The sequence below is a fragment of the Nomascus leucogenys genome, chromosome 9, assembly GCF_006542625.1.
Source record: "Nomascus leucogenys isolate Asia chromosome 9, Asia_NLE_v1, whole genome shotgun sequence".
Classification (NCBI taxonomy): Eukaryota; Metazoa; Chordata; class Mammalia; order Primates; family Hylobatidae; genus Nomascus; species Nomascus leucogenys.
The window spans coordinates 109234263-109248236 of record NC_044389.1 but is presented as its reverse complement, the minus strand read 5'-3'; the positions used below and the strand labels follow the sequence as shown (position 1 = coordinate 109248236).

The 13974-nt window shown below is 46.5% G+C and overlaps 1 protein-coding gene and 1 non-coding gene across 4 annotated transcripts in view; both read right to left on the bottom strand.

Annotated features, from left to right (window-relative positions):
- Positions 1 to 2924: 2924 nt before the first annotated feature.
- The window catches only part of IL2RA (interleukin 2 receptor subunit alpha), a 52431-nt gene continuing 41381 nt past the window's right edge, over positions 2925 to 13974 (bottom strand). The window contains exons 4-8 of one of the 3 annotated variants that reach the window (XM_003257612.2): positions 13647 to 13862; positions 12043 to 12114; positions 11607 to 11678; positions 10227 to 10293; positions 4548 to 5113 (exon numbers count right to left, since the gene is read on the bottom strand). In XM_003257612.2, the coding sequence (XP_003257660.1) occupies positions 5089 to 5113; positions 10227 to 10293; positions 11607 to 11678; positions 12043 to 12114; positions 13647 to 13862 (452 nt within the window). In that variant the 3' untranslated portion in view covers positions 4548 to 5088. Of the gene's footprint in view, positions 5114 to 10226; positions 10294 to 11606; positions 11679 to 12042; positions 12115 to 13646; positions 13863 to 13974 lie in introns of all 3 variants that reach the window. The other 2 variants (XM_012499357.2, XM_012499358.2) reach the window with 2 other exon arrangements.
- Positions 9223 to 9363, bottom strand: LOC115836817. Its single transcript, XR_004031826.1, has one exon. It is a non-coding gene; the product is annotated as a small nucleolar RNA SNORA14 (small nucleolar RNA).

The following is a 13974-nucleotide window of genomic DNA, read 5'->3' as shown; positions in this document are numbered from 1 at the left end:
TCCGTAGTCTTATAATTAGGCTCAGTCCTCAGCAAGCCTATACCCCTGGGCTGTGACCTTCACAAGTGCTTTTCATTCACCTCCTCCCTTAGATGAGACAAGAAGGGCAGAGAGGCTACAGCTGGTTGTTTCCCTTCTTTCAGGTTGGTTAGACACTGGTAAAATTTAGGTTGGTTAGACTATGGTGAAATTTAAGATAGTGAGGAAAATACTTTTTCTTGAAGGCAGGCCTTGTTGGACAAATACTGAATGCTCTGGCATATTTCAAAATGGTACCTGTCAGGCCTCTGAGCCCAAGTTAAGCCATCATATCCCTCATGACCTGGACGTATACATCCAGATGGCCTGAAGCAACTGAAGATCCACAAAAGAAGTGAAAATAGCCTTAACTGATGACATTCCACCATTGTGATTTGTTCCTGCCCCACCCTAACTGATATGATATGTTCTCCCCTGCCCTTAAGAAGGTACTTTGTGATATTCTCCCTGTCCTTGTGAATGTACTTTGTATGCCTATCCCAAATCTATAAGAACTAATTATAATCCCACCACCCTTTGCTGACTCCTTTTTTGGACTCAGCCCGCCTGCACTCAGGTGAAATAAACAGCCCTGTTCCTCACACAAAGCCTGTTGGTGGACTCTCTTCACACGGACGCGTGTGACAGTACCTTTTCTCTTTCCCCCGTCAAAAGCTCAAGGAAGTTTTCCTCCCATCTTCACTGTGAAGACCTCATTGAGTTCCTGGAGGGAAAGGTCATGAAAGTGGGGACTCCCTGTGACTGGGTTGCTCCCCTGAAATTTTTATCTCTCAGAAGTGTCCACACTGAGCCTCCAGCAATTTGTCAGTTCCAGTTTGGGTTTTCCTGCCCCTCTGCTGGTTCCAGTAGCAGGGTTTGTTCCTGGACTTCTGGTCCGGGGGGTTGTGATTTCCCTGTATCAGCCTGTCTGCCTCTCCAATATTGGGGACAGTGAGCTACCCTGTAATCTTACTTCTACAGACCTAAGAAGAGTTATTGACTTTCAGTTTGTTCAGGGTTTCAACCCACAGCAAATTAATTGATTATGCATGTTGGGAGCCAGCCAACACAACCCCTCCATAAAAATCACTGGCAGGAATTCATCATTTAGCTGAAGGAACACCAGTGAGTAAAATCTAAAACCAACTCACGATGGTTCTGGTGATGCATCAGGAACAGCAGCCTTCCTGGGAGCTATGCAAATTTTACGTTCTCGATAGAATATCGAATTGGAGTCTTCCATAAACTTTAGTAATATGCTAATTTTAGTTTTTGAAAACAAAAATTCAGGGTCCCCTGATAACTCACTTAATAGAACACTAAAGTCACCATAAAGACTTCAGGAGGATCCTTCTGGGCTGAGGACCCTTCTTTGAGAATCATGAATAAGATAAGCAATATTCAAATATTTTGCCCTCGGGATCTCCTTTTTAAAAAGTTGAGGTGAAATTCACATAACACAATTAACCATGACAAAGTATACAATCCAGTGGCTGTTCGCGTGTTCAACATGTTGTGCAACTACCTCCTCTCTCTAGTTTCAAAACTTTTTTTTACCACCCCAGAAAAATCCCCTGGCAAACACTTATCTGCTTTCTGTCTCCATGGAATTGCCTATTCTAGATATTTCGTATAAAATGAATCATACAGTAGTGACCTTTTGTGTCTGGCTTCCTTTATGCATCATAATGTTTTTGAGGTTCATCTAAATGGCAGCATGGATCAATACTTCATCCCTTTCTGTGGCTTATACTCACTGGTAGGGACATACCATGATTTGCTTATAAATCCTATTTTTTTTTGGAGAGAAGAGTCCCTCTGTCACCCAAGATAGAGTGCAGTGGCACCATCTTGACTCACTGCAACCTCTGCCTCCCAGGTTCAAAGGATTCTCATGCCTCAGCCTCCCATGTAGCTGGGATTACAGATGCACGCCACTATGCCCAGCTAATGTTTTGTATTTTTAGTAGAGACAGTGGAGGCAAAGTTTCACCACGTTGGCCAGGCTGGTCTCCAACTCCTGGCCTCAAGTGATCTGCCCACCTTGGCATCCCAAAGTGCTGGGATTACAGGTGTGAGCCACCACGCCCGGCCTTTATCCATCCATTTGTTGTTGGGTATTTGGGTGTTTCTACCTCTTGGTGAGTATGAATAATGCTGTTATAAACAGTCATGTACAAGTTTGTGTTTAGACACATGTTTTTGTCTTTCTTGGGTGTGTACCTAGGAATAGAATTGCTGGGTTATAGGACAAATTTATGTTTGGCTTTTTGAGGAACGCCAAAACAGACTCTGTTTTGCACAGTGGCTGCACCTTTTGACATTCCTACCAGCCATCTGTGAGCATTCCTATTCTTTTTCTTAAAGTCGTCTTAATGTGTATGAAGTAGTATCTCATTGTGGTTTTGCTTTGCATTTCTGAAATGACCAGTGATGTTGATGTGCTTGTTGGCCATTTGACAGGACCTTTGTATGTTATTTAAAACTATTAAAAACTATAGAGGATACCAGGCTGGGTTCCATGGCTCACGCCTATAATCCCACCACTTTGGGAGGCTGAGGTGGGCGGATCATTTGAGGTGAGGAGTTCGAGACCAGCCTGGCCAACATGGTGAAACCCCATCTCTACTAAAAATACAAAAATTAGCCGGGCTTGGTGGTGGGTGCCTGTAGTCCCAGCTACTTGGGAGGCTGAGGCAAGAGAATCACTTGAACCCGGCAGGCAGAAGCTGCAGTGAGCCGAGATTGCACACTGCACTCCAGCCTGGGCAACAGAGCAACACTCCATCTCAAAAAAAAAACAAAAAAGAAGCAAAAAAAAAAAAACCACCAAAAAACTATAAAGGTTTTTGGTTATGTAGATTATAGCTAGCAATATTTATCATATTTATAATAAAAACCAAGACTTTTTAAAAAATATTTATTCTTTTATAAACAATAGCAATAAATTGATTATATGTTAACAGCAGAGTGATGACATCATCACGTGTCACATAGCTTCTGGAAAATTCCACCATACACTTTTGAGAGAAGGAGAGAGAAATGGTCAATAACATCTTAGTATTATCATGGAAAAGTTTTGATCTTACAGACCCCTCAACACCCAAAAGGAGTAATCAATTCTACTCAAGTAAGATTTAAATATACATATTTTTTTTCTGGTCTGAGATTCTTTTCAACTTTACTCAGAAAACATATACCTGAAGGGGGAGGGGGAGGATGCACAGATGAGTCTGTATGTGGTTGGTCACAGAAAAGACAGAAAATAGTTGTTTAATCTGAATCTGGACCCTGCTGAAAACTGCCGTTATTTTTCATAACACTCTCCTGCCCCTTCAGAAATGAAAACTGGCTGATAGTTTCCCAAATGAATAACTTTCATTAATCTTAATCGTGATGTTGTTGAGTTAGAATGTTGACTCAACTGATTCGTGAGGGGACATCTTGCACCAGATATGGAACCAGGACTTCCACCGAAATCTTAGCTCTGGAAGTTGACTTTTGTCGTGGGAGTTGAGAGTGGGTGGGCGTGCAGAGCGATAACACAATGGTTCTCAAAGTGTGTTCTTGGAATAGTAGCAGCAGCAACAGCACCTAGGAATTGTTAGACACACAAAACGTTTGGCTCTATTCCAGACCAACAACTCAGAGACTCTGGAGATGGGCCCAGAGAACTGTTTTAACAACGCCTCCAGGTGATTATAATACGCTGAACTTTTTGGTAATGTTCAAGGACTGCTGGTATGCTCTTCTTTTCTTTTTTTCCTTAAAGATAGGGTCTTGCTCTGTTGCCCAGGCTGGAGTGCAGTGGTGCCATCATGACTGACTGCAGCCTTGAACTCCTGGGCTCAAGCAATCCTCCTGCCTCAGCCTCCTCAGTGGCTAGGACTACAGGCATATGCCACCACATCCAGCCAATTTTTAATTTTTTGCAGGGATAGGTCTTGCTATGCTGCCCAGGCTGGTCTCAAACTCCTGGCCTCAAGAGATGCTCCCGCCTTGGTCTCCTAGGGAGCTGGGGTTACAGGCCTGAGCCACCGTGCCAGGCCCGATATGCTCTTTTCCGCGGTTACGTTCTGCCAGTGTGACCTCCATCCCTTCTCCCTCTTCACTTCCTTCTTTCTTTCCTTCCTTCCATAAACATTGAATGTACGGATCCCTTTTTGGTGTTTTTAGACACTTCTCAGGAAACGTACACATTGATTTGCACAGTGTGTCCACCTGTAAACATCAAATTAGTGCAGGCCACATTCAGGGGATCATTCATAGCAATCCCAAAGAAGCTAACTTCTAAAGAGGCCAATTAGTAATGCACAGGTAAAACCTTGGTAAGTATGACTCTCTGCCTCATTCATCCTTCTGTTCCTGACATTGCCTCATGGGTTTGGCTGCCCCGTTTTGAAGTTACACAAAGATTATTCTGCCATGGCCTCTGTTTTGTAGAAATTCAAGACTGAAAGCTCAGTAGAAGGGGGTTAGCTTAGAGGATTGAGCCAAGGGTAAAATGATTTCTGGGTAGCAGCCCAGAGTTCTTGAAGGATGTTCATTAGGCAACGTGAATGGGAGAATCAGCAGTCAGAAGCGGCTGAGAAAGGAACCACGCGGACGATGTCCAGTTGTATAGGGTAGAGTGTGTGTGTTGTGTATTTACATTAGTGCTAGGGCTTTCCTTGGGATTCCCGAACTGGGAAGTTGGAATGAGATGAATGTAAACCTACTTTTCTTCATACTACATATAGGGTGGAGAGAGTTCCATACCATTCATGCTTTAATGAACACATATACATGAAAATAAGATGGAGAGTTCTAGTGGTTTTGACCTTCCTCTTCAATGGTGAAATTGCTGTTTAGAAGTAAGGGTAGTGCTCGCTCTCTGATGGGACTGAGCTGGCATAGAAAGGTTGCCACTGCCCTGTGTCCTGTGATGTGACTTCAGAGCTTTCAAAACCCAGGCAAGCACAAGGCATGTCTCCTGGGCGAGCATTTAGCACCTTTGATTTCGCTTGGGCTTCATGACTTCTGTTGTCTGTTCTCGGCTTCTTACCGAGAAGTTCTTGTTCTTTTGGTTTTCTAGATTGTTCTTCTACTCTTCTTCCTGTAGTGGTGTAACAAAGTCACGGTCATATGTGTAACATGGCACCAAAAAAATGTGGTCCCCACTCTAAACCCAGTGCGCGCGCCATCACGCCTGGCTAATTTTTGTATTTTTAGTAGAGGTGGGGGTTTCGCTATGTTGGCCAGGCTGGTCTCGAACTCCTGACCTTGTGATCTGCCCGCCTCGGCCTTCCAAAGTGCTGGGATTACAGGTGTGAGCCACTGTGCCTGGCCTAAGTTTTTATATAGCAGACAATAGCTGTGGAACAGGAATAATAAACAGCAGCTAACTGTGCTAAATGATTTGCACGCTGTCAAGCATTTAGTTTCTAGCCAGCACTGTGCTATAGAACTTTCTGAGATGATGGAAATCTTTTGTAGTTGTGCTGTCCAATAACACAGACACCTGTGGCTACGGAACGCTTAACCGAGGAACTGAATTTTTAATTGTATTTAATTTATTTGAGTTTAAAGACACTTAAGCATCCACAGGTGGCTAGTGGCTACTGTATTGGACACTATGGTCTTAGCCTTTTCCCAGTCATTATTTGGCTCATGTGAATTTCTAATTACTCCCTACTTTGCACAGAGTTCCCGTAGCACAAGACTGCAAGCAGAGGTGTGCTGGCGATGTTTAACAAGCAGCTCTCTGATGATGGCTGCCTATCTTCCCTGGTGTAAATCCTCCCTCCACACCCGGCTTCCAGCTGGCAGTGTGACATCACTGATCACACGGTTGGGAAGAGATGCACAGTAGCCACTGTCAAACAGTATTTCCCCCATGCAGACACAATAGATGTAAACCACCCAGGGAACAAAGACAACAGTAAAATGTAGCAAATAATTAGGAAGTGATCAGTTGTAAGTAATTCTTGCCTTTGTTTTTAATATATTTATTGAATTGTAAATTTAAATACCTTAATTTTGTTTTTTTTGAGACAGCGTCTCAATCTGTCACCCAGGCTGAAGTGCAGTGGCATGATCACAGCTCACTGCAACCTTGAACTCCTGGACTCAAGGGATTCTCCCACCTCGCCCTTACCAGTAGCTGGGACTACAGGTATGTGCCACCATGACTAGCTAATTTTAAAATGTTTTTGTAGAGACAAGGTCTCGCTTTGTTGCCCAGGCTGGTCTCAAGCAAGGCTCTCACCTTAGTCTCCCAAAGTGCAGGAATTACAGACAGGAGCTACTGCTCCCAGCCTAAATACTTTAATTTTCCATAATGGCTAGGCTTAAAAACCAGTTTGCAGAAGTCCTGAAAATTTAACCACTGGCTCTCACAAGCCACTGTGAGCCTTCTGTAGCACATCACGGGCTCCTGGTCATTGCCCAAAACAAACAAAAAATATTTCCCCAAACAAAACTCTATTTGGCTGGGTGGGCTATGGTAATCTTTGGGTAATTCAAATGCAGCATTTCTGTTGCCACAAGAGGGCACCATGAGTTGATACCAGATTCTAGGAAGGATTTTGGACAAACTGACTAGAGGGGTCATTTCTATGTATGTTTGAGTCTCCCCAAAGATTGTAATTCTGGGAGACCTTGTGGGAACTCACATAGGTTTACACAGTTATTTGTTTCACAACATAAACACTGAACCATTCCTACTTCCAAGTAGCTTTGTCCTCTGGGCCCGAAGACTTTTGGTCTTCAAACTAACGATGAAAAAAATCCTTGCGAGGTGTTAAGGCTTGTCAAGTGTTCAGCCTGAGGAAGGAGAGGATGCAAGTACTGAGTACACCTACAACATGTCAGCCACGTCACATCCTTCCCCTCCTGGAAGCCTAAAATGACACCTTAGGAATCAGCTGACCCCTTAGAGAAACTGGTAGACTGTTGGTTATATGAATCATTCCTGCTACAATACCCCTGGGGGGCTTATCATTCACACTGCAGTAATTTATACTTTTTAATTCCCATGATGAAAATTAGAAGTATGTTATGGACCTGATGACCCATATAAGAAGGGAAGAGATTTTATTTTTCTCTCTGGCTGGGCTAAGCACTTCGGTTTTGGGGGAGTGGATCTGTATTTTCTCAGGGTCTTACTGTGGAGTTTGTATTAGGGTTGGCCAGAGTGTATGCTGGCAGGGGTCAGGGAGGCTAATCAAGAGAGAGACAGAGTGAGTTTCTAGAGTTTACTTTTTCTTTTTCTTTCTTTTCTTTTTTCATTCTTTCTTTTTTTTTTTTTTTAAACAGAGTCTTGCTGTGTCACCCAGGGTGGAGTGCAGTGGTACGATCTCAGCTCACTGCAGCCTCCGCCTCCTGGGTTCAAGTGATTCTCCTGCATCAGCCTCCCAAGTAGCTGGGATTACAGGTGTGCACCACAACACCTAGCTAATTTTTGTATTTTTAATAGAGACGGGGTTTCTTCATGTTGGCCAGGCTGGTCTCGAACTCCTGACCTCAAGTAATCCGCCCGCCTCGGCCTCCCAAAGTGCTGGGATTACAAGCGTGAGTCTGGCCAGCTTCCCTGATTCTTAATGCTGTTAGCCTAGTGCGGTGATCCTCAGAGTCTGCTCCCTGGAACCGCAGCATCAGTAGCACCTGGGAACCTGATAGAAATGCAGATTCCCAGACCTAAGCAAGATGACTGCATCAGAGACTCCACAGGTGGGACCCAGCAATCTGTGCTTTAACAAGCCCTCCAGATGATTCTTTCAACAAATGTTTTTAAGTTGACACATAATAGTTATACATATTTATGAGGCACGTAGGGATGCTTTGATACCTACAACGTACAGTGATCAGACCACGGTATTTAGCATATCCATCATCTCAAACATTTATCATTTCTTTCTGTTCCTACAGATGATTCTGGTGCTAGTTCAAGTTTGAAAACCAATGGCCTGGTGTAGGGTTGTCAAACCTGGATGCATATGTATTAGATACATCTGAGGGGCTTTAAAACGTACGACTATCCCAGACATAAAAGGCCACATGATTCCATTTACAAGAAATGTCCAGAATAGGCAAATCCATAGAGACGGGACATAGAGTGGTGGTTTCCCAGGGCTGGGGAGAATGGGGAACTTGGCAGTGTGGGGCTTCTCTTGGGAACGATGGAAGCGTTCTGGAATCCGTGGGGATGGCTATACAAGATTGCAAACATACTAAATACCACTTACTGTGGTTTGAATAGATCGCCAGAGCTCAGGTGTTGGAAACTTAATCCCTAATCCAGCAAGGTTGACAGGTGAGATCTTGAAGAGGTGATCAGGTCATGAGGGCTCTGCCTCATGAATGGATTAATGGTGTTATTGCAGGAGTGGGTTTGTGATAAAAGCTGAGTTCAGCCCCTCCTGCTCTCTCTCTTGCTCTCTTGCCCTTCCGTCTTCTGCCACAGGATGACGTAGCACAAAGGCCCTTGACACGTGGGGGCCCCTCGACCTCAGACTTCCCAGCCTCCAGAACGGTAAGAAATAAATCTCTGTTCTTTATAAGTTACCCAGCCTCAGGCATCCTGTTACAGTAGCACAAAATGGGCTAAGACACCACTGAACTGTATACTTTATGACAGTTAAATGATGAATTTTATCTCAATTAAAGATAGGTACTGATGTCTTGGGCTCACCCCCAGAGATTCTGATTGGAGCCCAAGCATTGATATCTTTTACCCTTTTTTTTTTTTTTTTTTTTTTTTTGAGACAGAGTTTCACTCTTGTTGTCCAGGCTGGAGTACAGTGGCGCAATCTCGGCTCACTGAAACCTCTGCCTCCTGGATTCAAGTGATTCTCCTGTCTCAGCCTCGCAAGTAGCTGGGATTACAGGTGCCCGCCACCATGCTCGGCTAATTTTTGTATTTTTTAGTAGAGACAGGGTTTCACCATGTTGTCCAGGCTTGTCCTGAGCTCCTGACCTCAGGTAACCACCTGCTTGGCCTCCCAAAGTGCTGGGATTACAGGCGTGAGACACCACACCTGGCCTATCTTTTAACTTTTTAAATTATTATGCTCTTTTGGCTGAACAATCTACATAAGCTACAAAAATATTTCTTATTGCAACAAATTTGTTCTTCTATTGTTGCAAATGAAGATTCCCCCCAAATTCAAAGTGGGTCACAATGGTTTTGGTGACAGGATTTCCCTCTTGTAAACCCCTCTTAAAAGATGTCACAGCTATGAATAACACCGAGCCACAGGAGAAGCACAGCCCTTTGGACTGCCTTCCTTTTCCTGTGGCATTTACTCATATCTTGCCACTCACTGGTATTTTAGAAGACTCTCTCCTGGATGTTCTAAGATACATCCAGGGTTGAAAATCTGAGCTAATGCAAACAGACCACACATGGGTTACATTCCTGGTCAAGGGGATGCCGGTGTGAGCTTCTGTGGACGGGAGGGTGGGGAGCACAGGATAGGCAAAGCTCAGCATAGATGCTGCCCTGGGTCCTCTATAGGTAGGGGCTGGGTGAGAAAATCATGGGCTCTAGATTCAAGTTGCAGTGCTGGCCTCTGCTGTGTCATCTTCTTCAAGCTGTTGCCTCTCTCTAGGCCACAGCTATTCCAAAGGTTTCTGAGAAGGTAGATTTCAATAATGTTTATAAAACAAGCATCAAGCCTGGTGTATAGTGGGTGCTCAATGAATGTGAGGCTCCTTTGCCTTCCCGTTTCCCTGGTGCTTTAATTTTTTTTTTTTTTTTTTTTTTTTTTTGAGACAAAGTCTTGCTCTGTCGCCCAGGCTGGAATGCAGTGGTGAGATTCCTGTTCACTGCAACATCCGCTTTCCAGGTTCAAGTAATCTTCCTGCCTCAGCCTCCCGGGTAGCTGGGATTACAGGCGCCTGCCACCATGCCCAACTGATTTTTTGTATTTTTAGTAGAGATGGGGTTTTGCCATGTTGGCCAGACTTGTCTCAAACTCCTGACCTCAGGTGATCCACTCAGCCTTGGCCTCCCAAAATATTGTGATTACCAGCGTGAGCCACTGCACCCGGCGGTGCTTTCATTCTTTTTGACTGACTCTTTCCGAGGCATGGATTGGCCTCTCCCTTTGCCACTCCCTGAACTGCAGGTGATTAGAGAGAGCATGGAGGGGGTGTGGGGGGGCAGGGCGGGGCTGGGTGCAGGACTTTGATCTGACCGTGTGCTACCTTGGTGATGCCACACTTACTGTCTCCGCTGCCAGGTGAGCCCACTCAGGAGGAGGACGCTGATCAGCAGGAAAACACAGCCGGCCACTGTCAATAGAGAGAGGGAGTTCAGCAAAGGGCCCTGGGCTTGGCATGGGGGCAGCAGGAGCCAGGGCCACAGGGCAGGCTGAGGACATCCCCAAAGAGCAAGGCGGAGGCTGCAGCCTCTCTTCCCCGTCTCAGGAGGCAGGTCCCTCCCCATGGGATTTCCTAGGAGTCCTGAGGAACAGGGCGGGGAGGACAGGGTGAGGGTGGAGGGAGCTTCCCCTCAGGCGGCACCCTTCTCTCACACAAGCCCCTCAGAAAGGCCCAGAGGCCAGGCCTCATTTGAGGACACCGAGAGTGCGTGGTAAAAGAAATGTTGAAATATGAAGATGATGAGAAGCACATTAATGTCTCCTGAAAGGGTTCAGGTTTTCTAGATGCTACTCTGCTGAGGTTCTGGAAGCTGACATTTATTTCCTTTCCAGGCAGATGCAGACTCAGAGTCTGTTTTTCCCTCCTACCAGGAAACGATGGCAGTGTTTCTGGAAGCCTGTCCTCTCTGCCTGGCTACATGGCTCCTTCCTCCCACTCTTGACCCCTGGCAGAGGCCTGGGGTACAGCCCTTCCAGATCAGCTTGAGAGGAGCTGATAGGGCTGACTTGAGACTTCACTCACAGCATCCTGTAACTGGTTCATGGGATTCTGAGTTATGTCAGTATCTGGATTAGTCTTTCACTCACACATTTTGCAGTGTAAGGAAGGGGTCCTTTCAGTCAACCAACCAACCTACCAATCAACTAACCAACTAACCAACCTACTAACCTACCAACCAACTAACCAACCAACCAATCTACCAATCTACCAACCACCTCACTAACCAATCAACCAACCAGCTAACCAACCAAACTACCAACAAAACTACCAACCAACCTACCAATCTACCACCCTAACAACCAACCTACCAACCAACCAACCTATCAACTTACCAACAACCCACCAACCAACCTATCAACTTACCAACCAACTTACCAAACAGCCAACCTATCAGCTTACCAACCAACTACCAACCAACTAACCAACTAACCCACTAAACTACCAACCAACTAACCAACCAACCTGTCAATCTACCAACCTACCAACCAATCAACTAACCTACCAACATACAAACTAACCTGCCAACCAAGCAACCAACCAACTAACCAACTAACCTCCCAACCTACAAACCAACTTGCCAATCAACTAACCAACCTACCTATCAACCTCCCAACCAACTAACCAACCTACCAGCCAACCAACTAACCAGCCTACTAACCAGTCAACCTGTCCATATCTCAGCCTGGTGTACATTTTGTCCACAAAGCCAGTGCCCCACTCACCTGCTACCTGGTACTCTGTTGTAAATATGAACGTCTCCATGGTTGCAGCCACTTCTGTCTGTATTTGAAAATCTGTGAAAAAGAGATAGACACTCCTGCTATCATGACTTTAGGACAGCACAAGGCTAAAGGAAGTCAGGGCGTCTCTGTGAATGAAAACCTCAGAGGCTGGTGGGAGACACGTGGTGGCGGTGAGGGCAGGTGTTGCATCTCTGCCTGGGGACCGTGCTTGGTCCTGGTCCTGGGTTCCCTCTTTCTGACACTTGCTTTGGGGCCTGTAGGTCACTGAGGCCCTGTCCCTGCTCAGAGGGAGAGGAGGCTGCTGTGGGCTTCTCCCCTACAGGTCACCTCCGCCTATCTCCCTGAGCCTGGCTCCTGGCCACCCCTGCCCTTTTGGACTAGGCCTCTGTGGTCCAGCGTTTGTCTTCTCCCGCACCTGTTGTTGTGACGAGGCAGGAAGTCTCACTCTCAGGACGGCCTTCGGGGCTTGCCTGAGGCTTCTCTTCACCTGGGGGAAAGAGTGAGTGATGCTGGTGGAGCTAAAGACAGGAGTCAGGGCCTCACTCCCACCCCGCCTGCCCCAGGCAGCCGGCCCCAGATACGCCCGAGGAGGCAGGAATCCTGGTGTGGGCATTTCTCCGGGGATGCCACCCCACATGGTTCCACACCAGGGGCACTGGGAAGCGGTGAAGTGGTCTCAGCAGAGCAGACAAGGCTGAATTCTAACTCTGACCCTGGCTGTCCCCAAAACTCTGAGCAATGCTTTCTCCCCAGCCTCCCTCCTCAGTCCTTTCCATCTGTGACTTGGAAACAGGTCATAATAATACCAACACCATTGAACTATTGGATGGAGCAGAGATGCACTAAGGGACAGCTGCTTCTGTGCTAGGCTCTCCACTCCTCCTGAGGGGTCGGCAACCCTGGCTCTGCCCTGCATCTCACCCTCTTCCAAGGAAGCAGCAGGCATTCCCTGGCTGTCAGGGTGTTCCAGGGAGGCAGCTAAGGGAACAAAACAGCCTCCCTAGGGAACCCAAGAGACGGACATGGAGTATAAGAAGTGCAGTGAGCAAGAAAACCAGGAATACTTGTGGTTGAATGTAAGTCACTTTTTTTTTTTTTCTTTGAGACGGAGTCTTGCTGTTGCCCACGCTGGAGTGCAGTGGTGTGATCTCAGCTCACTGCAACTCCACCTCCTGGGTTCAAGTGATTCTCCTGCCTCAGACTCCCAAGTAACTGGGATTACAGGCACCCACCACCACGCCCAGATAATTTTTATATTTTTAGTAGAGACGGGGTTTCACCATGTTGGCCAGGCTGGTCTTGAACTCCTGACCTAAAGTGATCTGCCCGCCTTGGCTTCCCAGAGTGCTGGGATTACAAGCGTGAGCCACCATGCCCAGCCTGCATGTAAGTCACTTTTGATTGTCGCGATACTAATAAGATTTCAGAAGGAAGACAGCAGGAGACCTCGACCTCGGTGGGCTGAGTGTTTGCATGTGTGTTTGTGTGTGTGTGTGTGTGTGTGTGTGTGCATGTGCACTGAGTAAGTCCTGACTCTGCACATTTTATGTTTATTTTTACAAGCTCAGCTGGGGAATGGCACAAGGGGAAGGAGCAGGCTGACCACTGAGCGCTGTTCAGATCATGCATTTACACGATCACCAGTAAGAGGAAAAATGTGTGAGTGGGAAACTGGACTTTCTCTTGGAGCCAGAGGAGGCCTTGGTGGCTTAGAGAAGTAGTGGACTCAGGACCAACTATGAGGCAACATCTAGGGTGCTTAGGAGAGATCTTTCCTTCTCTTCTGTCTCCAACCTTTCTCCCCACTCAGGGCACAGGGGGACCTTCATTGAAGGAGCCCTTAGAGTCTGTCTGGTCTATTTAATTTTTTTTTTTTTTTTTCAGAATGAGAAAAAATGGAAGCCCAGGGAGATCAAGGGGCTTGTCCAAGGACACACAGCAGGAGAGGTCAGGGATTCTACCCTGGTCAGCCTGATGGAGGAAAGCAATGTTGTGGACCCCAGAAGGCAGCCACCCTACCTGGAAACTGACTGGTCTCCGTTTCACCTGTGCATATGAGCTGGGGCTGGGTCCACCTTGTCTTCCCATGGGTCATTTTGCAGACGCTCTCAGCAGGACCTCTGTGTAGAGCCCTGTATCCCTGGACGCACTGGTAGTAAACCGTCTGCCCCACCACGAAATGATAAATTCTCTCTGTGGCTTCATTTTCCCATGGTGGAGGTTCCCTGCAGTGACCTGGAAGATGGAAAGAACACTCTGAAGGTAAGTTGGGTACAGCACTGCGAGCGAGTCCAGGTTGCCTCTTGCTAGGGACTGGACCTTGGTTCTCACTCTTTTGACTGCTTGC